At 40.8% G+C, this 24,943-nt stretch overlaps 2 protein-coding genes across 7 annotated transcripts in view; one reads left to right on the forward strand and one right to left on the reverse strand.

Moving 5' to 3' along the window:
* The first annotated feature begins 554 nt into the window (after nt 1-554).
* On the forward strand, nt 555-24,572 carry PWP1 (PWP1 homolog, endonuclein). The gene is made up of 15 exons (XM_077762022.1): nt 555-746; nt 3,491-3,549; nt 3,694-3,878; nt 5,680-5,765; nt 5,864-5,960; nt 11,089-11,199; nt 12,030-12,160; nt 12,775-12,836; nt 17,819-17,915; nt 18,577-18,638; nt 20,045-20,156; nt 21,847-21,937; nt 22,025-22,146; nt 23,361-23,466; nt 24,219-24,572. Exons 1-15 carry the CDS (start codon nt 675-677, stop codon nt 24,326-24,328), a joined length of 1,503 nt encoding a protein of 500 aa, XP_077618148.1. The 5' UTR covers nt 555-674; the 3' UTR covers nt 24,329-24,572.
* The window catches only part of PRDM4 (PR/SET domain 4), a 50,845-nt gene continuing 44,301 nt past the window's right edge, over nt 18,400-24,943 (reverse strand). Inside the window, exons 11-13 of one of the 6 annotated variants that reach the window (XR_013334643.1) lie at nt 23,343-23,569; nt 21,033-21,155; nt 18,400-18,629 (exon numbers count right to left, since the gene is read on the reverse strand). Coding sequence is in view for 1 of the 6 variants with exons in the window: in XM_077762021.1 (XP_077618147.1) it covers nt 23,867-23,945 (79 nt within the window). In the remaining 5 variants the exon portion in view is untranslated. Of the gene's footprint in view, nt 18,630-21,032; nt 21,156-23,342; nt 23,573-23,644; nt 23,946-24,943 lie in introns of those variants that run through there. The other 5 variants (XR_013334645.1, XR_013334648.1, XR_013334646.1 and 2 more) reach the window with 5 other exon arrangements.

A 24,943-nucleotide genomic window follows, 5' to 3' on the forward strand; every position in this document is an offset into this window, starting at 1 on the left:
TGTAAAGTGGTAATAAGACTTCCCACATGGGGTTAAGAAATAACCAGATTAACATAAGGCCTTTAAAAAGTGCCTCGCACATAACAAGCACTTTATGTTTGCTGTTACTGCAACTACTACTGTGTACTTAAGTACAGAATAAGTGCTAAATATTTTAAGGTGACGAAGTAACACCCAAGAATGCAGTAAGATGTAATGGCGGAAGTACCTCCTCGAAATGACATCTATTTTGGTGACAGATTTAAAAGAAGAAAACCATAAACCTCTACCATTTGTCAGCCTTAAGACTATGGAACTTCAGGCAAAATAAAGACCTGTGGAAATTTGCCTCTGACCCCTACAGTTCCAGTTTTATTTATTGCCTCCAAAAAGCCCGCAGAGACCTTCCCACGCGGGACAGTCCTGAAAAACCCATTCAAGTCACTCCACACAGGGCGACACACCCACGTGAAGTCCCGCCCGGCTGCTTCCGCTTCCAGCCCTATCCCCTCCCCTTTCCCGTTCGGCGCCCTGCAATGACGTCAGAAGTGGGCACAGAAATCCGAGCCCGCGCGTGCGCTGTGCGCAGGCAGCAGCCCGGTGCTTGCTCCCGGAGCGTGCCGTCTGGGAGTCGGCGTGGTCCCAGTGCTGCTAGGGGCGAGTCTGTAGCGCGAGGCGTCCTTGAGCTGAGGACCATGAACCGCAGCCGCCAGGTGACGTGCGTGGCCTGGGTCCGCTGCGGCGTGGCCAAAGAGACTCCGGACAAGGTGAGGCCTGGTCGCTGGAAGGTGGAAGGAGCGGCCTCTTCGCAGCATCCTCGGTCAGCCCCGCCTGGGGAACCGGGACCCTCTGTACGCGGCCTTGGCCTGGCTGCTGTGACTGGACGGGGTGAGGCCGACTTTGCCCTGATTGTCGTGAGGAGGCCTGAGGCTCCCAGGGCCTGGGAGTCGGGGGCCGCGCCCTCTCACGGTCCCTTCCTCGGAGTCCAGCCCCACCCCCGAATTGGCCGACACAGAGACCTCTTCGGAGGGAGGAGGGCGGGGTATTGCTCAGAGTGGGAAATCCCCCCAAAGCCTTCTTGACAGCACCGTAGCTTCGCGCACACCCCGGTGCATTTTCGGGCAGCACGGGAAGAGGGAGCACGTGTGTGAAACCACTTTCCACTCCCGAGTTTGGAGGAGTGAGCGGGATGAGAGGTGTAGTGTAGAAAAAACTGGTGTGGAGACCATGATGCCGTGAGGCTCGGCAGAGACAGCGATCCAAGTGAGATGTTTGATGTGGCAGTGGGGGTGAGGGGTAGACGTGACACATTATGAAAGGAACCCCTACAGAAATTAGAGAATGAGCCTATAGTAGAGGTGAAGATGACTTAAGTTGTTCAGCTGATATTACAGGTGCTCTCTGCGTTTTGGGCATTGTTTAGGGTCTGGATACAGGCATAAACAGAATGGAAAGATTCCAGTCCTTTCTGGAGTTGACAAGTGCATGTATGTCAGTGGGAGTAAAGGGGGGGATGAGTGTAATTGAGCCAGTGATGACAGAGATGAGAAGTGATAGGAATATAAGTGGCTGGGACGTGGAGTTAACAGGAATGAGGGATTGGAATAGTCCCCTGGGTCGTGTAAATTCCACTAAGGCACATACCTTATTTGTCTTATTGTTTTATTCACCAGTTTCTCAGTGTTTGGCTCCAGTAGGAACTCAATGCATATATATATATATATACACGTACGTGTATATATATATATACGTATGTATATATATATATAAAACAGGGCCAGAAAATTATTACTGAAGGAGGTATTAGTTGTTATTAAAAAGGTATATGTAGGCTTTTAAAGGCTATATGAGTTCCAAACATGTCTACATAGTGCAACCACTTGGGGAGTTTCAGACAATACTGATGCCTAGGGCGCATGGCTGGCTCAATTGATGGAGCATGGGACTCTTGATCTCAGGATCATGAGATCAAGCCTCCCCCACCCCCAGCGGGTATAGAACTTACTTAAAAATACCGATGCCATGCCCCACTCCCAAATATTTAATTTAATTGGCCTGGAGTGTTAAAAGATTCCCCCCATGTGATTCTAATTGCCGACATGTTTTAGAACTACAGCTTGAAGAGTTTATCGGAAGAAGAGGTGAGCTTATTCTACAAAATCCCAGAGAAACTCAGATCAATGAGAATAATTAGAAAATAAATATCTTTTTAAAGGGGGGTGGTCCCTGGGTGGCTCAGTCGGTTAAACATCTGACGTCAGCTCGGCATGATCTCGAGGTTCATGAGTTTTTGAGCACCTCGTGTGCTGACAGCTCAGAGCCTGGAACCTGCTTCAGATTCTGTGTCTCATCTCTCTCTGCCCCTCTCCTGCTCATGCGCTCTCAAATATGAATAAACCGTAAAAAAAGAAAAAGAAGTATCTTTTGATTAAACTTAAAACCCCTTAGTTTCTGGAACAGTGGAATGTCACCCCTCAAGAGGATTTCCATATTACTAGAGGTGGTTTAGTGCAAACTGAGTGACTGATTCATCGTCTGTCACCAGGGATCCCTACCATGAGCTGAGCACTGAACTATATGCATAAATACACAACGATAAGTTGGTTCCTTTCAAGGAGCTTACAGGTTAGCAGTGATGGGGTGTTTTAAAAGGTGCTGAAGCACTGACTAAGCAGAAGACTGCAGTTTTGAAGTAAAGAAAATGATTCCAGTTTTGTACAGGATCTCCAAGTGGAGAGAGTCTTAAAGGCAGCTAGAAAGATGGAGCTGGAGTGTGGGGCTAGAGAAGGGGGAGTTTGGGGTAATCGGTTCGGAAGCGGTAGTTTCAGTCTTCAAAAAAAAATGAGCTTCACAAGAAAGTAACAGCGTGATGAGTGAATAGGGCAGTGAGAACTGGGAAAGGAGCCGGGGAGCAAGGCAAGGATGGTTTGTTTAGGAATACACACAGTGGGGGCGCCTGGGTGGCTCAGTCGGTTAAGTGTCCGACTTCAGCTCAGGTCATGATCTCACAGTTCGTGGGTTCGAGCCCCGCATCGGGCTCTATGCTGACTGCCAGCTCAGATCCTGGAGGCTGCTTCAGATTCTGTCTCCCTCTCTCTTTGACCCTACCCTGCTCAGCTGTCTCTCTCTCTCAGAAATAAAACATTAAAAAAAAAAAAAAAAGGAATACCCACAGGGAAAATGAGAACTAACCAGGAAGAATTCAGAATAATTCAAAGAAAATGAGATGGGCTATCATAGAAATCAATTTATACAAGTCAGTCTTTGTTCAGAAGTCTGGGAAGAAGTAGACTGAACATGATTTTTAAACAGTTGGAGGTGGGAAAGGATTTAATGACATAGAGACATGTGAGAACTCCATTTACAGTGAATTTAGAGAGTCTTGATTGAAGTTTGATTCTTGAGGTCTTTTGAAGTTATATTTTACGCTAGTTTGCAAACTTCTTTGTAATTCAGAGATTCAGAATGATTTCCTTAGCCGTGCCTCAGTGAAGTGTCTGCTCTCTTATAGGTAGAGCTTAGTAAAGAAGAAGTGAAACGTCTCATTGCTGAAGCAAAGGAAAAATTACAGTAAGTTTAAAATTGTTGTTACCTACTTTCGACAGACTTTAAAGTCTAGGTGGTATGTAAGTCTTAAACAGTGATGACAGGTGGTCTTGTCATTGAGTGGTATCATTTGGGTGATTTCTTTACCTTTTTCTTCCCTTGGTGTAGAGAAGATGGTGGCAGTGATGAAGAGGAGACAGGCGATCCTTTGGAAGATGGCATGCAGAGTGCACGTACCCAGGCGCGGCCAAGGGAGCCCCAGGAAGATGGTGACCCAGAGGACGACAGGACGCTGGACGACGATGAGCTGGCCGAGTACGACTTAGATAAATACGATGAGGAAGGCGACCCCGGTGAGAATTCACTCACTTGTGGTTTTTAATCACAAGCTCCGTGTGTCAGATCATGCGTCTAGTGTTTGCAGACCTTTACTGTGAGATTTCATTGTCCTTTATGCCAGTTGAATAATCTGGTTCAAGGCTCGGGAAGATGGCATGTTTCCTAAACTAGTGTAGAAAATAAGCTAACCCACCAATCTAAGATCTAAAAAAAAATATAGTTCATATATTTTATTTTAATAGTGAGTATAATCTGTAACTTGGGTTGGGGGATGGGCAAGATGGGTGAAGGGGAGTGGGAGATACAGGCTTCCGGTTATGGAATGAATAAGTCATGGGGGTGGGGATGAAAGTTACAGCACAGGGAGTATAGTCAAAGGTCCTGTAATAGCCTTGTGTGCTGACCAGCGGTAGCTACACTTGTGAGCCTGGTGTGATGTATACGAGATGGAAGTCCCTGTGTTGTACACCTGAAACTAATGTAATATTGTGTTTCCATTAGACCCAAATGAGAAAAACAAATTTTAATCTGTAACTCATTTCTCTTTGCATTAATGAGAGAGGAGTTATTACCCCCATTTACAGAGAAAACTGAGGCTTACACAGATGAAATAACTTCACCACTGTGACACAGCTGCTGAACTGTGGAGCTGAGGGTTGAACATTCTCTTGCTCTAAAGCCTTTATTCTTTCAGTGTACTTGATTAGATGCAGAGAATAGTGTTTTCCTTTGAATTGGGTTGTGGGCCCCTAACCTTGCTGCCATCCTGCTACGACAGAGTGCCATGGGAATCCAGAGAAAAGGGGAGCTAACCCAGCCTGCAGAAATGGCATCCAGGGGGACGCCTGGGTGGCTCAGTCGGCTAAGCATCCGACTTCGGCTCAGGACATGATCTCATGGTTCATGGGTTCAAGCCCCACATTGGGCTCTGTGCTGACAGCTAGCTCTGCGCCTGGAGCCTTTTTCAGGTTCTGTGTCTCCCTCTCTCTCTCACCCTCCCCTGCTCAGGCTCTCTCTCTCTCTCTCTCTCTCTCTCTCTCAGAAATAAAGCATTAAAAAAAATTTTTTTTTAAATGGCATCCAGAAACTGCTGCTTAATTATCCCCACACTATGTGGACCATTGGCTCTGTCTTTCTCATCCAGTTGAAATCCCCATCTCTGTTGCCTGTCAAATGTTTAAGACTGAGTAGTCCTCTTCCTTAAAGTGGCTTCCCCTAACAATTAAAGCATCTTTCTCCTCCTGAGTTTTCCATTATTTGAGGTGTACTCTGTGTCACCCTTGCAGATACGCCGTGAGAGAAAGCCGCTTTGAGGTGCATTAGTGCAGAGGTGTAGGAGTCGTTCTTTCAGGGTCATGGCAAGTTAGCCTGTCAGCAGTTCTTGGAAATCTTGCAATAAAGAAACCCATTTAACCTTGTGAAACTCATCATTTTTTATTTGATTTGACCAGGCCACCTTTATTTTGTATCGATTCCAGTGTTTTAGGGTAATTTTCAAAGCCACCCCTCTCTGTAGCACTTTTTAATGACTACAAGGAACGAGTTAGAGTTGTAATATTTTCTAAGAGACAGTTCAACAGTTTAATGCTTTTACTGGAACATTGTGAATACCAAGGCTATCAGATACGTATTCCAAGATCACATACAAATGGCTTTTAAATTCCCATTGATTACTCAGTGTTTCCTTCCCTGACTATGGATGATCCAGTTAGTTATGAAATAGTCGGATTTCAGTCTAAAGACTGGGTACTGTAGGAAAATGCTTCTGTCAAAATGACTGTTTTATTCATTTCAAAAATGTATGAATTCTTACAGATACCGAAACTCTTGGTGAGTCTCTCTTGGGTCTTACAGTCTATGGAAGTAATGACCAAGATCCTTACGTTACTCTGAAAGATACGGTAAATATTCACATGGCTTTTCTAATTATGCTGCTTTAAGTCTTTGGGAACCTTACCAAATACATGCTTCTAGTTAATGACTTTTTCTCCCCACTTAGGAGCAGTATGAACGTGAAGATTTCTTGATCAAGCCCAATGACAATCTTATAGTCTGTGGCAGAGCTGAACAAGACCAGTGCAATTTAGAGGTGCACGGTAAGTGAGGGACACCGCTTGCAGAAAGGCCCTCCACGATTAAGATAATCACTGCAATAGTTGCTATTGTGAATTTTTAGGCACCAGGTTCTGCTAGATCTCATTTAAGTTACGTGGTTAATTACATATAGTCTACAGATATTCTGGTCATTGTGCCTGGGCGTCTGTGGTCTGGTCTGTCGCCTTGGTATCTGACTTTATGGAAATAGGTTTTTAATCTTTTATTTGAACATTTTTGCCAGTTTTTCACTCCCTTCCTCCCCTCCCCGGAGAAAACCAGTATGGAAATGCAGGAAACCGTGAGAGTCCCATTACCCTGAGGTAACTTGGTGCCATGGCTTTTTACTCCATTCTCTTTTTTGGGTACTTTCTTTATGTGGTGAAGGTTACCCTCAAAAGACAGGTTTTTGCTCTACTTTTTTTTCCACAGTCATTTCAGAGATTTCCCTTTTTCCAAAACATTTTATTTCTTCACAATTCAATGCTGAGGTCTTTATTCCTCTGGTCACCTTTCCCAGTTAAAGGAATGGTTTGTACCACTGACAGAGGTGAATGCTTTGAGTCTGAAGTAGGCACTGACTTGAATTTTCCTTTTTCGTTTGGATTTTTATATCAGATCTATTTAATGTTGATATTTATTAGTTCAACAAACATTAACTGAATAACTTTTCTAAAAAACAGGCTTTCAAGACGTCTACAATATTCTACCTCTAGATTTTCCCTTTTGTTTTTCTTGCCCCTTCTCCCGTGCATGTACCCTCAGACATGTCTGTCCTCCAACAGTATTCTGTTCATCTGTCTTTAAAATTCAAAGCTTTACAGATATTATTAGGCAAAGGCCCTTTATTATAGGAAACGTAGCTGCATAGCTCAAAAATTAAAATCTTTAGGGCGCCCATGTGGCTCAGTCAGGTAAGCATCCAACTCTTGGTTTCAGCTCAGATCATGATCTCACGGTTTCTGAGTTCAAGGTTCTGGCACTGACAGTGCAGAGCCTGCTTTGGATTCTCTCTTTCTCTCACTCCCTTCCTCTCTCTCTGCCCTTCCCATCTCCTTCCCTCCCCCTCCCCCACTCTCCTTCCCTCTCTCCCTGCCTCCCTCTCTCCATACATACATACACGCACACACACAAACTAACTAACTTAAAAAAACATTAGGGATGCCTGGGTGGATCAGTCAGTTAAGTGTCTAACTTGATTCCAGTTCAGGTCATGGTCTCTCAGTTTGTGAGTCCGAGCCCCACATTGGGTTTTGTGCTGACGGTGCAGAGCCTGCCTGGGATTCTGTCTCCTCTCTCTTTGACCCTTCCCCGCTTGCACGCGTGCACTCTCTGACTCTCTTTCTCTGTCTCAAAAAGAAACAAACATTTTAAAATATACATCTTTTTAAATTAAATCTTTAGGTTTAATTTTTTTGACATTATCTAGGTTCTTTGTCACTTATTCCATTTCGTAGCTTGGATTTCTGGAACTCTTCAGTCTTTAAGCTGGCTGCAGGAAGCCTATAGATGAAGCCATTTTAATCCCATGGCCCATTGTGGATCTATTTATAAAATGAAAAGGCTTTAAATAGCAGATACCTCAGTGTGAAGTTATTCTTGGTGAAATTTTTTTTAAAGACCTTTTTTTTTATGTTGGTTCTGTGCAATTAGTATCTTGCCATCTTTTTTTAAGACCAATTCTAATTTCAGAAAATTGAAACTGTTCCCATTTGCCATCGATTTTTTATGCATTCTGTCAGAGCTTACTGGAATCATTCTTTTGAATTTAGTGAATATCAGGAGTTAAAGTAAACCAGTTGCATTCCCTCTTCCTTCTAAACTAGGTCATTAAAGAGATATTTTATTTGGATCTGGTGTGGATCTCCAAATTATTCAGCATATCTCTAATCAAGAATGAGTTCAAGGGGTGCCTGAGTAGCTGTGGGTTAAGTGTCCAACGTTGGCTCAGGTCATGATCTCATGGTTTTTGGGCTGGAGCCCCACATTTGAGTCTGCTGTCAGCGCAGAGTCCACTTCAGATCCTCTCTGTCTCCCTCTCTTTCTGCCCCTCTCCTGCTCGTGCACATGCTCTCTCTCTGTCTCTCAAAAACAGATAAACATTTAATAAAAAGAACTTGAAATTACACTCTAAAGCTGATCTGAATGTTGATTTGACATGGTTAAAAGAAAACTATTTTGAAGCATCCTTACCATTTTTATCTAAAACGTAAGCTGAGTGCATTGACTATGGTTGAGGTTCTTGCAGGATCACAAGCTTATATTTTGAACATACATCTCAACCTGAAGTCCTGTGATAGAACATGACATGGAATCTGCTGATCCCAGGATCTGTCCCGGATGCAGAGATTTAAGGACTTTTTTTTTTTTTTAATTTAAATTCCAGTTAGTCAACATACAGTATAATATTAATTTCAGGTGTACAATATAGTGCTTCAACTTCCATATAACACCTGGTGCTCATCCCAAGTGAACTCCTTAATCCCCATCACCTACTTCATCCTTCCCCACCCTCCCCTTCCCTCTGCTAACCATCAATTTGTTCTCTGTAGGTAAGAGTCTTGGTTTGTCTCTTTTTTTTCCATTGCTCGTCTGTTTTGTTTCTTAAATTCCACATATGAGTGAAGTCATATGGTATTTGGCTTTCTCCATCTGACTTATTTCATTTAGCACGATACTCTCCAGCTCCACCCATGTTACTGCAAATGGCAAGATTTCATTATTTTTTATGGCGGAGTAATACTCCATCGTGTGTCACACTCTACATCTTTCAGGTTTTTTAGGTTTATTTTAAGCAAGGGAGGGGCAGAGAGAGGGAGAGAGAGAATCCCAAGCAGGCTCCGCACTGTCAGCACAGAGCCCTCTGCACAGTGCTGTGCGAGCCCTCACGAACTGTGAGATCATGAGCCGAAATCAAGAGTCAGACTCTCAACTGACTGAGCCACTCAGGCACCCCTATGCCATAATTTTTTTTATCCGTTCGTCAGTGGACACTTGGGCTGTGTATATAAATTGGCTTTTGTAGATAATGCTGCTAAAAACAAGAAGTATTACAAATAATAAGAATTCACGATAGCTGCACTTTCAGTTTTGTTGGAGGAAGACTATTAATTATAAGGAAAGGGAAGTAAAAGGAATTAAACAATTACAGTAAACAAAGAGGGAGAGAAGTATAGAGAACAGAGAAGGCTTAATACATCAAATCAGGTACTTACAATATCCAGCCTTCTGGCTGGGGAAACCCAGTGGTGAGCAGCCTGGTTGGAGTCCTGATTGAGGATCCTGGGCAGAGTGTTCTCCCCTCTGGTGAGATTTCCAACTAGCTACTCGCCCAGGGCAATATATATACCACTCAGCATGATTTATGGTTAGTCATTAAGTTTGCCTAAGTGCAGTCCTGAGCAAGCTGTTTTTTTTCTGTTTCTCTTATGGTATCACAAATCTTAGGGGGCTGGGTGTTTTCATATTCCTCTTCCCTCCCTGATCCATCCCAGGAGGCCAGGCTGGTCTGGCTCAGGGAGGAATGTGAAGCCTGTTAATCCCTCCTGGTGTCAGGAACACAAGGGCCAGTTTTGATCCAGAGGCCAGATACAGAGTATAAGCCAACTAAGCCCCCAAGATTGTGTATGTGCGGCTCTGGGCAAAAATGCCTGTCACACAAACAGCATCTGTACAGAACACCAGGGTGCACGTATGTATCACTTTGTATTACATTCTTTGGGATCGTAGTAGGGTAACTCTATTTTTAACTTTTTGAGGAAACTCCACACTGTTTGCCAGGATGGCTGCACCAGTTTGCACTCCCACCAACAGTGCAAGAGGGTTCTCCTTTCTCCACATCCTTGCCAGCACCTGTTGTTTCTTCCGTCATTGAGCTTAGCCATTCTTACAAGTATGAGGTGACATCTCATTATAGGTTTGATTTGCATTTCTCTGAGGATCAGTTATGTTGAGCATCGTTCCATGTGTCTGTTGGCCATCTGGATGTCTTCAGAAAAACGTCTGTTCATGTCTTCTGCCCATTTTTAATTTGGATTACTTGCTTTTTGGTGTTGAGTTTTAGAAGTTCTTTATATATTTTGGATACTAAACATCATTTGCAAATATCCTCTCCCATTCTGTAGGTTGCTTTGTAGGGTTTTTTAAATTTTTTTGTTTCTTTTTATTATTATTATTTTAGAGAGTGCAAGAACAGGGAGAGGGGCAAAGGGAGAGAGAGAGAATCTTAAGCAAAGAGAGAATCGCTAAGCGTGGAGCCCAGCACGGGGCTCGATCCTGTGACACTGGGATCATGGCTGAGCCAGAATCAAGAGTTGGACGTTCAACCAACTGAGCCACCTAGGTGCTCTTTCCTTTTAGTTGTGTTGTGTTGATTATTTTCTTTGCTGTGCAGAAGCTTTTTATTTTGATGTATTACCGACAGTTTATTTTTGCTTTTGTTTCCCTTGCCTCTGGAGACATATCTAGAAAGTGGTCTGAGAAGTTTGTTTAAAATCCTTAGCCTCTCTTAACAGTGCTTCTTTCTAGTAAAAAAGCATATTTGGGGGAATTTCTGATTGGACTCTTTTATCAGTGTTTGATCATATAATTTTTTACTTTTTAGTCATTGATTTTAACAGTATTTTTGCTCCTTAACATTATGACTATGAATGATAAAGAGCTGATTGTTTTTGTTGTCATAGTCCGACAGGGTTCTCAAGAGCTTTATTTACAGTGCTGGCCTCTGAATATTAAAGAAGTAATTTTAAAGATAAAAATAATTTTTGACAAGCTTTTAAATTTCTAAAAATGAGTTCTTTCCCTCCAGTATTATTTTCTGTTTCTTCTTATAACCGGATAGACCTCTAAAAGATCATAATGAAATACTCCTCCAGAGCCCTTATCAGTGTTTCCGGTAGCGGGTTTGAACCCGTGCGCATGCAGCGTGCTCAGGCACATGTCCATTCTCTGTCATTGCTCCTTTCCCCGTGGGGGCCCACCAGGTGGCAGGAATATATGAGACTTGTACAAGTTTTCCTGAGCAGTAACAACTTTGGAGGCTCCTTTTAATGCTGTCAAATGTCTCACTTTAAGCCCATGAGATTTGCTTTCTTATTCTTATGCGATAAAGTCTCATCTCAATATTTTCAGTTTATAATCAGGAGGAAGATTCTTTTTATGTGCATCATGATATACTCCTGTCTGCATACCCTCTAAGCGTGGAGTGGCTGAACTTTGATCCTAGCCCAGACGATTCTGCAGGTAAATAGAAGAGCTAAGATAGCTCAGTGGTTTCTGGTCCAGTATGGGATTCCTAGCCACATAAGTTATGTGTGTCCTGTGTGAATGTTTTCAGAACTGTTGATTTTTTATGAAGTTAATGTTATTTTATGAAGTTACATAGTTCTTAAAACACAATCACTTAGTAGTTTTGAGTCCGTATGTCTCTAGACTTCAGATAAAAAATAGGTAGCTGCCCCACTGTGGGCAGAAGAACAGGGCCTGACAGCAGTAGGCTCTGTAGAACTGGGTGAAGTTTTCAAAATAAAAAACCCAGAGTATAAAACAGCATGATGTGTCTGAGAGTTTAGTGCATGACCTTTTTCAGAAGACACCAAGTAGAACCAAAATGAAGAGAGAATTAGGTTCTCCTGTTAGTCTTTTTAGCCACAGCTGCACACTACTAGTTGTGCCCCTTTCTCCTTAATAAAGGTTAAATCTGAGACTACTCCTACCTTACATCTTGTTGGCCAAGCTTATTCACATTCATGATCTGATTAGATCCTCCTGCTCCTCACAACACTGGTGAAGGTGGCAGAGGGTTTCTGTTCTCCTGACCTAAGTGAGGACCCTGTTATTCAACTTACTGTCTGAGGACCAGCAGCACAGTATTGGCATCACCTGGGAACCGGTCAAAAGTGCAGGCGTAGGGCCCCACTCAAGACTTCCTGAAACAGAATACGCAGTTTAACCATATTCAGGTGATAGCGCGTGCTATGAAGTCGGAGAGAAACTGCTCTGAGCCATTACATCTATAGTAAAGTATTTTTCACTAGAAGTTTTTAAACCAAACACCTCGTTTCCTCCTATAGGAAATTATATTGCTGTGGGAAATATGACTCCCGTTATTGAAGTGTGGGACCTTGATATAGTGGACTCTTTAGAGCCAGTCTTCACACTTGGAAATAAGCTATCAAAAAAGAAGAAAAAGAAAGGAAAGAAGGTAAACAAGTTAATTACTTAAAACTCTAATGACAGAGATAAATTTTCTGGTAGGTGAGAGAAAGAGAACATAAGCTTTTTCAGTTAGACACTTCAGTGGAACAGGCAGATGGTTATGAAGTTATTAAGTTTCTAGTTTAAAAAAGCCCATCCCAGAAGAAATTGATCTCTGATTGCACAAAACTTCCACTGGTACGTTTTTCATCCTTATACAAAACAGTTTGCTCTCCGGTTATGATCCTTTTTGATAGGTGGTAACTATTCACACTAATATGCCGATTTTGAACTTTGGAAAAATCTCTTTAGCCTTTAGTATGTTGAATTCCAAATATCCATGGTATTAATTCCTGTAGCTTTAAAAACTTGACTTTGGGGGTGGGAGGGTGATATTTATAGAACTGCACCACTTAGATTAAGAACGACTACATTCTCTCCTCTGTAAAGAGTATTTATCATGGATCTCTAAAGGAATAGGAAGACAGGGTATTTCTTTCTCTAGGTCTTCATGTTTGCCTAAGATCAAACAATAACCTTAAGATTGAAAGAATCTTTCAAATTAACCTATCAATTACAGGGGGCACTTTGATACAAAAAGTAATTAAACAATTATTACAGAGTTCCTCAGCCGAGGGGCACACCGATGCTGTCCTGGACCTTTCTTGGAATAAGCTGATCAGGTAAAAAGCAATAACATTTGGAGGATTGTTAGAGACTGTGACCATTGTCATCTTACCTCATGTCTTCACCTGTCTCTGCGTGCTGCTTGGGGGTCTCTGTGTCCCTGTCTGCCTCCCCTTTCCTGCAGTATGCCCACTTGAAGGCAGGAGCTCTGCTGCCTGTCCTTGGGGCCCCCACACCACCTGCCAGCCCTGCGCTTGGTAGGGGTTCAGGCTCGTTGCGTACGTGGTGAGCAGTCGCCCTCCCCAGCACCACTGGGGAGAAGTGTGTGTGCTGCAGCACCCACAGGGCCAAACTCTCTTTTCCTGGGAGACACTGCCCTCACTTCATTTAGTTTTCACAAAGTCTCTTCCACATTCCTTAAATTTTATGTAATTGTGGTAAAATATGCATAATATTTACCATTTTTAACTATGTTTTAAGTGTACGGTTCTCTGTTATGCAGCCATCATCATCATCCAACTCCAGAACTTTTTTCATCTTCTAAAACTGAAACTATGTGCCCATGAAACACCAGCTCTCCGTTCTGGCCGCCCCCGGGCACTAGGGACCCACCACTCTACTCTGTTTCTCTGAATGGACTCCTCCGATTACCTCATATGGGTGGAATCCCAGTACCTGCCCTTTTGTGACTGACTGGCTTCTTTCACTTAGTCTGAGGTCATCCATGTTATAGCATGTGGCCAGGTTTCCCTCCTCTCTGAGGCTGAAGGATACTCCATTGTACAGATAGTGCACATTTTGTCCATAAATCTGTCCATGGATACTTGAGTTGCTTCTGCCTCCTGGCTGTTGTGCATAATGCTGCTGTTCTGCACATTGATGTAAATAGAACATGGGTGTACAAAAATCTGTTTATAGCCCCAGCTTTCAGTTCTTCTGAGAACTGAAAAGTTCAAACCCAAAAGTGACATTGCTGGGTCATGTGGCAATTCTGTTTACCTTTTTGAGGAGCACTCTTCAAGTGCTTATTGGCCACTTGTGTATCTTTCGAGAAACATTGATTCCTTTGCCCATTTTTGAAATTGAGTTGTTTGGCTTTTTATTGAGTTGTAGTTCTTCATAAATTCTGCATATAATCCCTCATCAGGTTTGCGATTTGCAAATATTTTCCCCCATTTGGTGGATTGCCTTTAACTCCTTTGATACTGTTCTTTGGTGCACAGAAGTTTTTAGTTTTGATGTAGTCAGTTTATTTTTACTTTTGTTGCCTGTGCATTTAGTGTTCTATCCAAGAGGTCATTGCCAAATCCTTGCTATGAAGCTTTTCCCTTAAGAGTTTTACAGTCTTAGCTCTTGGTTTTAGGTGTCTGATCCATTTTGAGTTCATTTTTATATACAGTTTAAGAGTTCCATTTCATTCTTTTTGCATGTTTCATCTGCATATCCTTTACACTCATCCATAAACAAGTTACCCCAAAAGGCCATTTTCCTAATAGCGTAGTCAGCTTGAGAGGCTACTAAGGCAAGAAAGGTAAGCATTCGATTGAGGGATAAAAACAAAGTGGATTGCCCGAGGCACATTTTCTTAACATTTCTGTTACACTGGATGCTTTGGAATTTTGAGCATTCTAAGGAGGATCCCAGAGTGCTAGCTTACCAAGGGACATCCTGCATCTGTTTGTGTTCAGACCTCTTCAGAGTTAGAACCATTTGTTGAAATGGACCCAAGAAAGTCGTTTAGGTTAGTATTTCCCAAACTTAACCTGCCAGTCAGAATCTTCTGGATGACCCTTTAGAGTACAAGTTCTCGGGCTCTCATCCCCTCAAGATTGAGTCAGATCTGGAGCAAGGGCCCAAAACTGTTGTGCTTTGTTATATTTTGTTTTTGAAAGCTTCCCCAGGTTTTGTCTAAATTGGGCCTGTTGCTGACAAATGGGCAGATGAATAAGAGATTGAATATGCGCGTACTGTGCTTTTAGGAATCTGCTCATTTATAAATCTGAACTGTCACAGTAATTACATAAACTAAATTCTAATCGTATAGCAGCTGTTACTTTGCATAACTGAAACTTTGTTCTGATGGAACAGCCCTCATCATCCAAGCTGATTCCGCATCCCTGTCCCCAGTCAAGGCGGCTCCCTCACTCCGCTCACATACAGCCAACCCCCCTGCTCCTCCCCCGCCTCATCTGCGCCTACATCTCCCTCACTGCAGTGCCACATGTGTCTTCGTTCTGTGACTCTTCTACTTTCTACCATCCTATTTTAGACCTGGGTCTTCCTTTACCAAAACAGTGCAGAATGTTTTAAATACTTTCCAGCCTCTGATGCATAGAGTTTGGGATCATGGTGAAGGATAACGTGATGGTGTCCTAGTTGGGGACCTTGGTTTCCAGTAAAACGCTCCCAGTGACAAAATGCATGTCCTCTGCTTGTACTCTCATTGAAGAGTGCTCTTCTTGGGAATGTAGCATTTGGGAGTTTTCTGGGGGGTATTTATTTTTAAACCTACAAGAAGAATTTTAATTGGAAAGAATTAAAAGAATTAAATGGAAAGAATCTCAGATGTTTGGGAAAGGATAAGAATGAAAAGTACCATGAAATTTTTAACTTTTTGCTGTTAGCAAGCATTGAATATAAGTAAAATATTGGGAATTTAACATTTAGTCTTTGAACATGCCAAGGACATAAAACATTAATGGCTTGTGTATGTATGGGACTTAACAGAAGCTTTGAAATTCATTGAGTAGGGAAAAAGCTAACATGATCTGAGTACACATGATCATCTTAAAGAGAACCCTACCTGTGTCACTGAAATGTGAGTAATAAAACTGAAAGCAGTTTGTATAATGGAAATATTTCTTGAGGAAATAATATCCAAAAATGAACCCATTGACATTTTAACAGCATACTAGTTTTCTTAACAAAGAATACTATGACTAATGACTTGATTCTGTGTCAATTTCAAACTAGACATTGAAGAATGAGCTTTCAATTTCAGGAATACCTATATTCCTACAAGGAGAAAAGGCAGGCAACTAACATTTATCAGGGGTCTACCATATTCTCAGCCATGTGCTTGAATTACTTTAAAATTGGTTGTAGCTTTCTCATTGGCAGGCAGGGAGGTGTGACTAACTTTTAAGTCTTTAGCTAAGTCTTATAGTTAATAAATGACAGCACCAGAAATCCATCTCAGGTTTTCTGGGCTCCAAGCCTGTGTTCACTTGTAATAACTACATTATTAGTGCTTGATCCCTAAGAGATAGGCATATTGGTTTTTCCTATTAATAGCATTTAATGCTCTTTTTTTTTTAAGTTGAAATATAAATTTACATTGTCCTAAAATTCACTCTTTAAAGTGTACAGTTCAGTGATCTGGAGTATATTCCCAAGGCTGTACAACTATCACTAGTGTCTAAGTCCATAACACTTTTATCCAAAAAGCAATCCAATCCGTTAACAGTCAGTCCTCATTCCCTTGTCCTTCCAGCCCCTGGCAACCCCCGATCTTCTTCCTGTCTCTGTGGACTTGACTGTTCTGGACATTCCTAGAAATGGAATCCTAGAATATGTGGCCTTCTGTTTCTAGATTCTGTTACTTTGTATAATCTTTTCAAGGTCCATCCTATTGTAGCATTTATCAATACGTCATTCCTTTTTATTGCTGAATAATAGTCCCTTGTATGGATATATACACCGTATTTTGTGTATCCATTCACCAGTTAATAGACATTGGTTTGTATTTGCTTTTTGCCTGTTATGAGTAATGCTACTGTAAACATTCGTGAACAGATTTTTGCACAGACCTGTGTTTTCATTTTCTAGGATATGTACCTAAGAGCATAATTGCTAGGACATATGTTAATGTGTGTACCATTTACATTCCCACCAGCAGGGTAGCTAATTTTTCTGTTTCACTAGCACTTCTTGTCTGTCTTTTTCATTATAGCCATCCTATGAATATGATGGTATCCCATGTCTTCATTTCCCTAATGAACAACTTTTCACATGTTCACTGGCTATTTATAGATCTTTAGAGAAATGTCTATTCATATTCTTTGCCCAAATTCTAATTGGGTTGTCTTTTAACTATTTAGTTGAGAGTCCTTTATGTATTCTAGAATCAGGTCCTTTATTATCAGATACATGATTTACAGATATTTTCTTCGATTCTGTGGATGGTCTTTTCACTTTCTTGATGGTATCATTTGCAATACAAAATACATGTTGATGATGTTTAATTTATTTTTATCTTTTGTTGCTTAGGCTTTTCGTGTCATATCTGAGAAACCATTGCCTAACCGAGGGTTACAAAGATTTATGCCTGTTCTCTTCTGAGAGTTTTATACTTTCAGCTCTTACACTAGTAGATCCATGATCTCTCTTGAGCATAGTTGAGATAGGGGTGTAACTTCATTCTTTTGTGTGGAGATATCCAGCTGTCCCTGAACCATTTGTTGAATATACTGTTCTTTTCCCCACTGACCAGTGAATAATCTGAACTTTCTTGTCAGAAACAAATGACCATAAATTTGAGGGTTTATTTTTCATTCTATTCTGTTAACCTGTATGTCTGTCCTTAAGCCAGTAGCACATCATTAGGATTATAGTGGCTTTTCAATCCATTTTGAAATCCAAACTGTGAACTTACCAGTTTTGCTCTTCTTTTCCAAGATTATTTTGGCTATTCTGAGTCCCTTGCATTTTCATATGAATTTTAAAATAAGCATGTTCATTTTCTGGGGGAAAAAAAGTCTGCAGGGATTTTGAAAAGGATTAGTTGAACCTAGATCAGTCTGTAGATGGCAGTATTTCTGTCTTCACAACATTGTCTTCCAGTCCATGAACATGGGATATCTTTCCATCCATCTAGATACTCTTGCGTTCAGTAATCTTTAGTGGTTTTATATATGAAGTTTGAATTCTTTTTTTAAAATCAATTGTTTTATTCCTTTTGTTGTTATTGAAAATAGATACATTTAGTGCTCCTGACTTTAAAAAAAAAATTACCTGAGTTTTCTCCTCCCCTTCTCAGAAACGTGTTGGCAAGCGCATCAGCTGATAACACTGTCATTCTGTGGGATATGTCCTTGGGGAAACCAGCAGCTAGCCTTGCTGTACACACAGACAAGGTATGGTGATTGAGTGGATAAATGGTTTCTAAAAAATCTAGCTACAGATAATCCCAAACATTTATATATGGCTTTTTGTGAATTTACATTGACATACTCCCTTATTGGATCTTTTCGCATTACTATCTTATCTCACAGAGCCTTTGTGATAGTTAGAATTACCCACCTTAGAGATGCAAACATGAAGACAGAAAGATGAAGTGACGGGAAACACTAGTACCTTGTAGCATGTTTACAGAGACTCCTAAAAAGAGGGGTGTCAGTCACCAGATGAGGTTAAAGAATGTCACAGATCTGTTACTACAGAACCCAGGGATCTAATGTGCTGGTGTACACTGTGGGCCTTCTGGAGTGTGTGGAGTTGCCCAGTTAAGTTTGACCTTTCCCTTTTTTGTTCTGCACATATTTTAACATTTGAGGGACCTCTACATTCTGCCAAACACAACTTGAGAAATGCTGCATTATGTCTTTTAAGTGACTGCTTTTATTTGAAAATGTGTTGTGTCCTTTTGACTATGTAGACCATTTGTTTCTTTAAATAGTACTACATTTCAAAGGAAAAAAATACAGAAACGTTGCCAAATTGATTCTCTTGAGTATTAAGCAATTTTACCAAAACCAAACAAACATGTATCTGTTCATTTATGTTTCCTCCATTTAGGTCCAGACTCTGCAGTTTCATCCATTTGAAGCACAGACTCTGATTTCCGGATCCTATGATAAGTAAGAAAACACTACAGGAGTTATACCTGCTTTTTTATCCTCTTGATCTAATTCAAAAAGTATCACTTGATGCTCAGACAATATATTACTGTTTAAACTTTTAGTAATGCTTATTATTCCCTTTCAACTTTGGTTCTTTCACTCTGCACGGGAATGTGTTTCATAATAATGTAGTTCCTAACTAGCAGCTACTTTGATTTTTAGAGGGTGTATGAGTTAGCCATTGCTATGAAACAAGCTATCCCAAAATTCAATGACTTAAAATAATCAGCATTTATTTCCTGTACCACTGCTAAATTGAGCTAATCTAGGCTAGACTCAACTAGAAGTCTCTTAATCTTGGCTTATATTGGTAGGGCCATGAAGATTTGTCTCTCCTTATGTTTCACATCCTCATGGAACCAGTGGGCTGACCCACACATGTTCTCAGGCTGAAGTCAGAAGCTTAAGCAGAGATACCAAGGCCTCTTGAGACCTAGGTTCAGAACTAATATACTTTTGTCTTTTTTTTGGCTGAATGAGATGACATGGAGTGGGAAATGAACTCTTTCTTTATGGAAGGATTCCAGCATTACTGACTGAGGGCATGGATTTAGGGAGAGGTGAAGAGTTAGTTAGACCCATTACAGTCCATCACAGGGGGTTTCTAGTCGTGTGTGTGTGCGTCTTTTTACAGATTGGTCTGAAGGTAGAGATAGCTAATAGAAGCAGAAAATAACTAGCAGTCTTTGATTTCTTATTCTTTTTTTTTTCTTTTTTTAATCTATTTTGAGATAGAGATCACAAGCAAGTGCACTTGGGAAAGGAGCAGAGGGAGAGAGCATCCCAAGCAGGCTCCGCACCATCAGCATGGGGCTCGAATCGACAAACTAAGAGATCGTGACCTGAGTCAAAGTCATTTGCTTAACCGACTAAGCCCCCCAGGAGCCCTGGGTTCCTTATTCTTTTGAAGAGTGATCAGTTTATACTTTTTAGTTGGGATTCATTCAGAATCACAGAAGTATATCCATTAGGTCCCCCAACACAGTAACCTACTTGTAGAGAGTAAATGTAGCTCAAATGTGGGTTACCTGGCTCTGAGCACTGCCGGGAAAGGGAAACTAGAAGTTGTCCTGGTCTTTTGGAAACAGGGAGGATTCATCTTGCAAGTAGAGGGTTCAGCCCAGAGATAGTCAAGGCTACTCTGATATCCAGAGCCACCAGTGCCTTCAAGTGACAGGACCAGAGCCCACCAGCTAGTGAAAATCAATTCCTCTTTTCTGCTTTATTTTAGAACCTTAAAACAAGCTTTAAATAATTGGATCTCAAGTTCACAGTGTTGTTTTATTACCATTGATTTTAAATAAACACACAACACATAGAAGAATTGAACTCTTAAAACCCTAACTTTGCTTGTCTGTGTTCAGGTCAGTGGCTTTGTATGACTGCCGAAGTCCAGATGAAAGCCATCGGATGTGGCGTTTCAGTGGTCAGATTGAGAGAGTGACTTGGAATCACTTTTCACCTTGTCATTTTTTGGTAAGACTGTTTTGCTTATCCAGGTTACTAATGAGTAAGAGGGAGAGAGGGCGAATCCCAAGCAGGCTCCACAGTGCCAGGGCAGAGCCTAAAGCAGGGCTTGAACTCAAGAACCTTGAGATTATGTCCTGAGCAGAAACCAAGAGTCGGACGCTCAACTGACTGAGCCACCCAGGCGCTCCAGTAATGACTTATGTTAATTCCACTGTAGAGAGAATCTCTGAAAAGCTTTTTCTGTTTTGTGTTTTGATTTTTGAGTAGGCTCCGCGTGGGGCTTGAACTCATGACACTGAGATCGAGAGTTGCATGCTCTCCAACAGCCTGCAAGGCACCCTGTTTTTCTGTATTAACATCGTGAAGTATTTACATTTTAAGATAAATAATATGTTTTTAACAATGGATTAGCCACAAATAAACATGTAAATGATTTTATTAATGTGTTTTTTGAAACATTAAGCATGGTTAATTAGTCTAAGAGGATATTCTTTTATTTAAATTAAATGGAGTTCCAGTGATGAGAATACTAGCTTATTGAATTAATGTTAGTCTCCTAAGTGGGGAAAAAAGTGTAACTTCTATAAATACCCTTAATATGTGTGGGATAAATTTTCTGTGTGGTATCTAAAGATTCCACTGAAATTTCAATCCAAATAAAATCCCAGTTTTCATCCAGAAGATTAAAGGAAGTGTGACACATCCATATATTTCCTAATTTTCATAAAGTACATGTCTAATCCTTTATAGATTTATAAATGAGAGAAAAGCTGCTTTCTTAAATATGTGGATGGTTTTAATAAGGTTCCTGAAATAGTAATCCTGAGAACCCTTAATCTCAACTGTGTCCAGAGGTGCAGTATCAACTCCCAGCTGAGTTACCTGAAGCCAGACTCCAGCTGAGGAGTGAGGTCCTAGTTGTATTTGAATATCATGTTATACTTTGGCTCTCGACACTCCAGCACGCATTTCCTGAGGTTATTTGCTGACAAGCTGTCATTGGTACTAAAATTACAAATATTGAGGAAAATGGGAAGTGATTAAAATAAAATAGTATAACCTCCTTCCCTCATCTCCCAAGGATGAGACCTCTGTCCTCTGTTTTTGTCCCCTTCCACAACCCAGGCTTCAACACTGTGTCACTTGTCCTTTCTTCCTCCCTTGTTCCTATAATGGCTGTTGCCCTCAGCCTATGTATAGGCTCAAGTCTCTCTCCAGTCCTTGACTAGGTCTATCCCTTGGTTCCTTCTTTTCTCTGCCTTTCTTGGAAGTGTAACAACCCCCTGCTGCCTTCCAGTTCTTATCTGATTAAACCTTTCAACCAAAATGTTGACACCATTCATCACTTTTCTTCAGAAGCACGATTTCCTTGGCTTCCCTGACCTTTGTTATGCCCTTCAGCCTCTTTGATTCTTCTTTGAGCACCTCATCAATGCGTACCTTAAATGACTGTGCCCCCCAGGCCTCTGTTCTCTCGAATCTCACCTCTATTTCCACATCTCTAACTAGTCCATACCATGACCAGAGCTTCATCCTCATACGCAACTGTAGAGTACACGTACTGGATTAGTCCACATAGGAACAAATTCAGCTATCCACAAGTAAATTTTGGATTTCACCATAACTTACATTGTTTACCCATTACTAAATTTTATTGCCATGTAGCATGATTTTGCCCATCTTTTACTCTTTCTAGGCCAGCACAGATGACGGCTTTGTATATAATTTGGATGCACGTTCAGATAAGCCAATTTTTACACTTAATGCACACAATGATGAAATCTCTGGTGAGCAATAACAGTGTTTCATTTCTTTTAACTTCTATTGAAGTAAATCTATGTCAGAGTCTGAGCTAATCTTTTATCTTCCTTTAGGTCTTGATCTAAGTAGTCAAATCAAGGGCTGTCTTGTGACCGCATCAGCAGACAAATATGTGAAAATCTGGGACATATTAGGAGACAGGCCAAGTCTGGTTCACTCCAGGGACATGAAAATGGTAAGACTCTGGGCATCTTTCTTCTCTGCTTTTTTCTGTTTCTGACCTGTATTGATCATCTTTCCCTAGGAATCACTGCATTAAAGAATGTGGATCTGGGGCGCCTGGGTGGCTTAGTCGGTTAAGCGTCCAACTTTCACTTAGGTCATGATCTCGTGGTTCGAGCCCCACGTCGGGCTCTGTGCTGACTGCCAGCTCAGAGTCTGGAGTCTGTTTCAGATTCTGTGACTCCCTCTCTCTCTGACCCTCCCCTGCTCATGCTGTCTCTCTATCCTAGAAATAAATAAAACATTTAAAAAAAAAAAAAAATGTGGATTTGTTGGGAAGTTAATTTTGAGCTTAGTTGAATTTGGTGGGATGTTTATGACCTAGTCTTTGATTTCCCCTAAAACTGTCCTATCTGGCTCCTTTCCCAACTTACATGATCAACAGTTGCTTGGTAAGAAGAGTAGAAAGAGGATTTTCTAGGACTCAAGTGAAATGGCCATGGTTTTCTTTTTTAACTCTAAATTGAGGACCATCTCAGGAAAGCTTGGGCCTTTAGGGCATTGCAGCTATTAGGGTCAGTTTATTTATCACCACCTCTTTGCATAATTAGTTTTGACTACACTGAAATTGATTACTATATAGTAGGAAAAATTTAGAAATAACCAGAATTCATTTAGCAAATACTTAAATGCCAGGCGCTGAGTTACATAATTGCATATGTAGATGTTTACAAATCTATGTGAGAAGGTAGGTTACAGACACAATTATATAGTACTGTCCCATGCTTATATTTAAATGCTTAAGTCCTTAGAAGACCTTGTCCCAAAATTATCTTAGCGGTTTTTATACTTTTTCGTATTTATATTTTCCATAATGCACATGTATTACCTCGTAGTAAACATTAAAAAATTAGAAGTTTAAAAAAATGTAGTAACATTATTGTTTAAAAGGGGAAAAAAAGTTTCTGGGAATACTGAGCAGTTTAGAGACCTGAGTGGTCAGAATGCACATACCCTCACAGAATAGCCATGTCATGCTGAACTTTCTGGCTTCATCTTGTAATATTCCTTCCACCTTGACTCTGAACTACTTCACAGGAAGCTTAAAAGAGATACTGGTGAGTTGGTTCTGTTACCATTCAGATAGGTTCGTGTAGATAGGAGCAGGGGTTTAGACTGCGGCTTTCTGGAAATACTGAAATCACTGACCTGTTTTCTTCTTCCCAGGGAGTTCTCTTCTGTTCTTCCTGTTGTCCTGATTTGCCCTTTATTTATGCCTTTGGAGGTCAGAAAGAAGGGCTTCGGGTATGGGATATAAGCACAGTTTCATCAGGTAAGAATCTTAATTTCCTTTTTCTGAACGAGTTCTATACAGGCTAATAGAATATGTGGCCTGAGTATATTCTGTAGATCCAGTGTTCATCCTGTAATGTAGTCTGCTTGGGAAATAGACAAGATCACATGTAACTTGGAGATGTTCAGATTCACAAATAAGTTCACAATTTAAATGTAAACGGTTTCAAAAATACTGTCTTTATGACAAAATTTGAACTTATGGAAAAGCTAGAAGGGAATGTAACATGGTCTCAAAGAACAGCCTCCCCTTTGCAGGGTGAATCATCTGCCTTTTCTCAACTACTTGCTACAAAGTCCTGCTTTCCTTAAGAGACCACTCACCTCCCTTCAGGGGAACCCGGCTGCTTATTTATTACATGGAGTTAATCCAGTTTGTCCTATAAACACGGAAGACATAGCTCCACTGATTCCCAAATCTTCCATGTAGAGAAAAGAAAATCCATCAAAAGCTCTCTGCTGGTTATGATACAGAAAAAGATGAAAGAAAAAATATTCACTTTGTCAAGGTTGATTAAATAAATCGAGGACAAAGAACAGAATAAATGTAGAACAATCTAAAACACAATTAACCGCATTCAGAATGTTAACTTGGACTTCTTGGTTATTTCATTTCCCATTTAATTCCACACTACGGCAGAGAATCCTACTGTTCATCTCTACATCTCTATATTTTATATTATAGGTTCTTAATTTTTTGATCTGGTAATTTAACTGTTATTTGTGTTTTAGTAAATGAAGCATTTGGAAGACGAGAGAGGCTTGTTCTCGGCAATACAAGAAGTTCATCTATCAGTGGCCCTTTTGGGAGCAGGACCTCAGACACACCAATGGAGTCTTAATGAGGATCATAAAATTTTTATTATCTTAACTCATTTTTTTTTTTTTTTTTTTAAAGCTGGCCCAAAAACATCCATGTATGGCTACAGCCATGTAGTGACTGGAGCAAATCTCATTTCCTACTGTCAGACATTCCCTGCAGCTTGGGGGCAGCACAAACAGGGGTGGTCTTTGTGCCTGCCTTTAGGACTCCTACTGCATTTCTTGAAGAGAATAATAAAAACAAAAAAGGTTTTTAAAAACTAATTCCTTAAAAATGCCATCTGTATAGGAAACTAGGTTTGTAAAGTACATTTATGGAATTTTAGAAGAAAATCCTCTAAAAGCAATGATTTGGCCAAGATTTCACACTAACCATGAACCCCCAGAAATTGCTCTTCCTGACTTGACTGTTCTCCAGTTAATGTTCATGATTTTAAAAGTGTTCTCAGTGCTACTCCTAAAAGTTCAGTAACTAAATTAAAAGTGGCCTGACATTCCCCCCCCCGCCAGCATGTATTCATTGTTATCAAAGAAAAGGGGCATGACATTATGGTGATGTCAGTCCAAGAGGTTAGAACATCCATAAATATCATAGGAGCACTAAACATAAAGCAAACGTTAACAGACAGACCTAA

Source organism: Crocuta crocuta, unplaced genomic scaffold, assembly GCF_008692635.1.
Source record: "Crocuta crocuta isolate KB4526 unplaced genomic scaffold, BGI_CrCroc_1.0 scaffold193, whole genome shotgun sequence".
Taxonomy (NCBI): Eukaryota; Metazoa; Chordata; class Mammalia; order Carnivora; family Hyaenidae; genus Crocuta; species Crocuta crocuta.

Bases quoted from the DNA above. Each gene is read 5' to 3' on its own strand.
- PWP1 (XM_077762022.1), top strand. From the start codon at position 675: ATGAACCGCAGCCGCCAGGTGACGTGCGTGGCCTGGGTCCGCTGCGGC. The intron at 12,161-12,774 runs GTAAACAAGTTA...CAATTATTACAG, and splicing joins AGAAAAAGAAAGGAAAGAAG to AGTTCCTCAGCCGAGGGGCA. The intron at 17,916-18,576 runs GTATGGTGATTG...TCCTCCATTTAG, and splicing joins TTGCTGTACACACAGACAAG to GTCCAGACTCTGCAGTTTCA.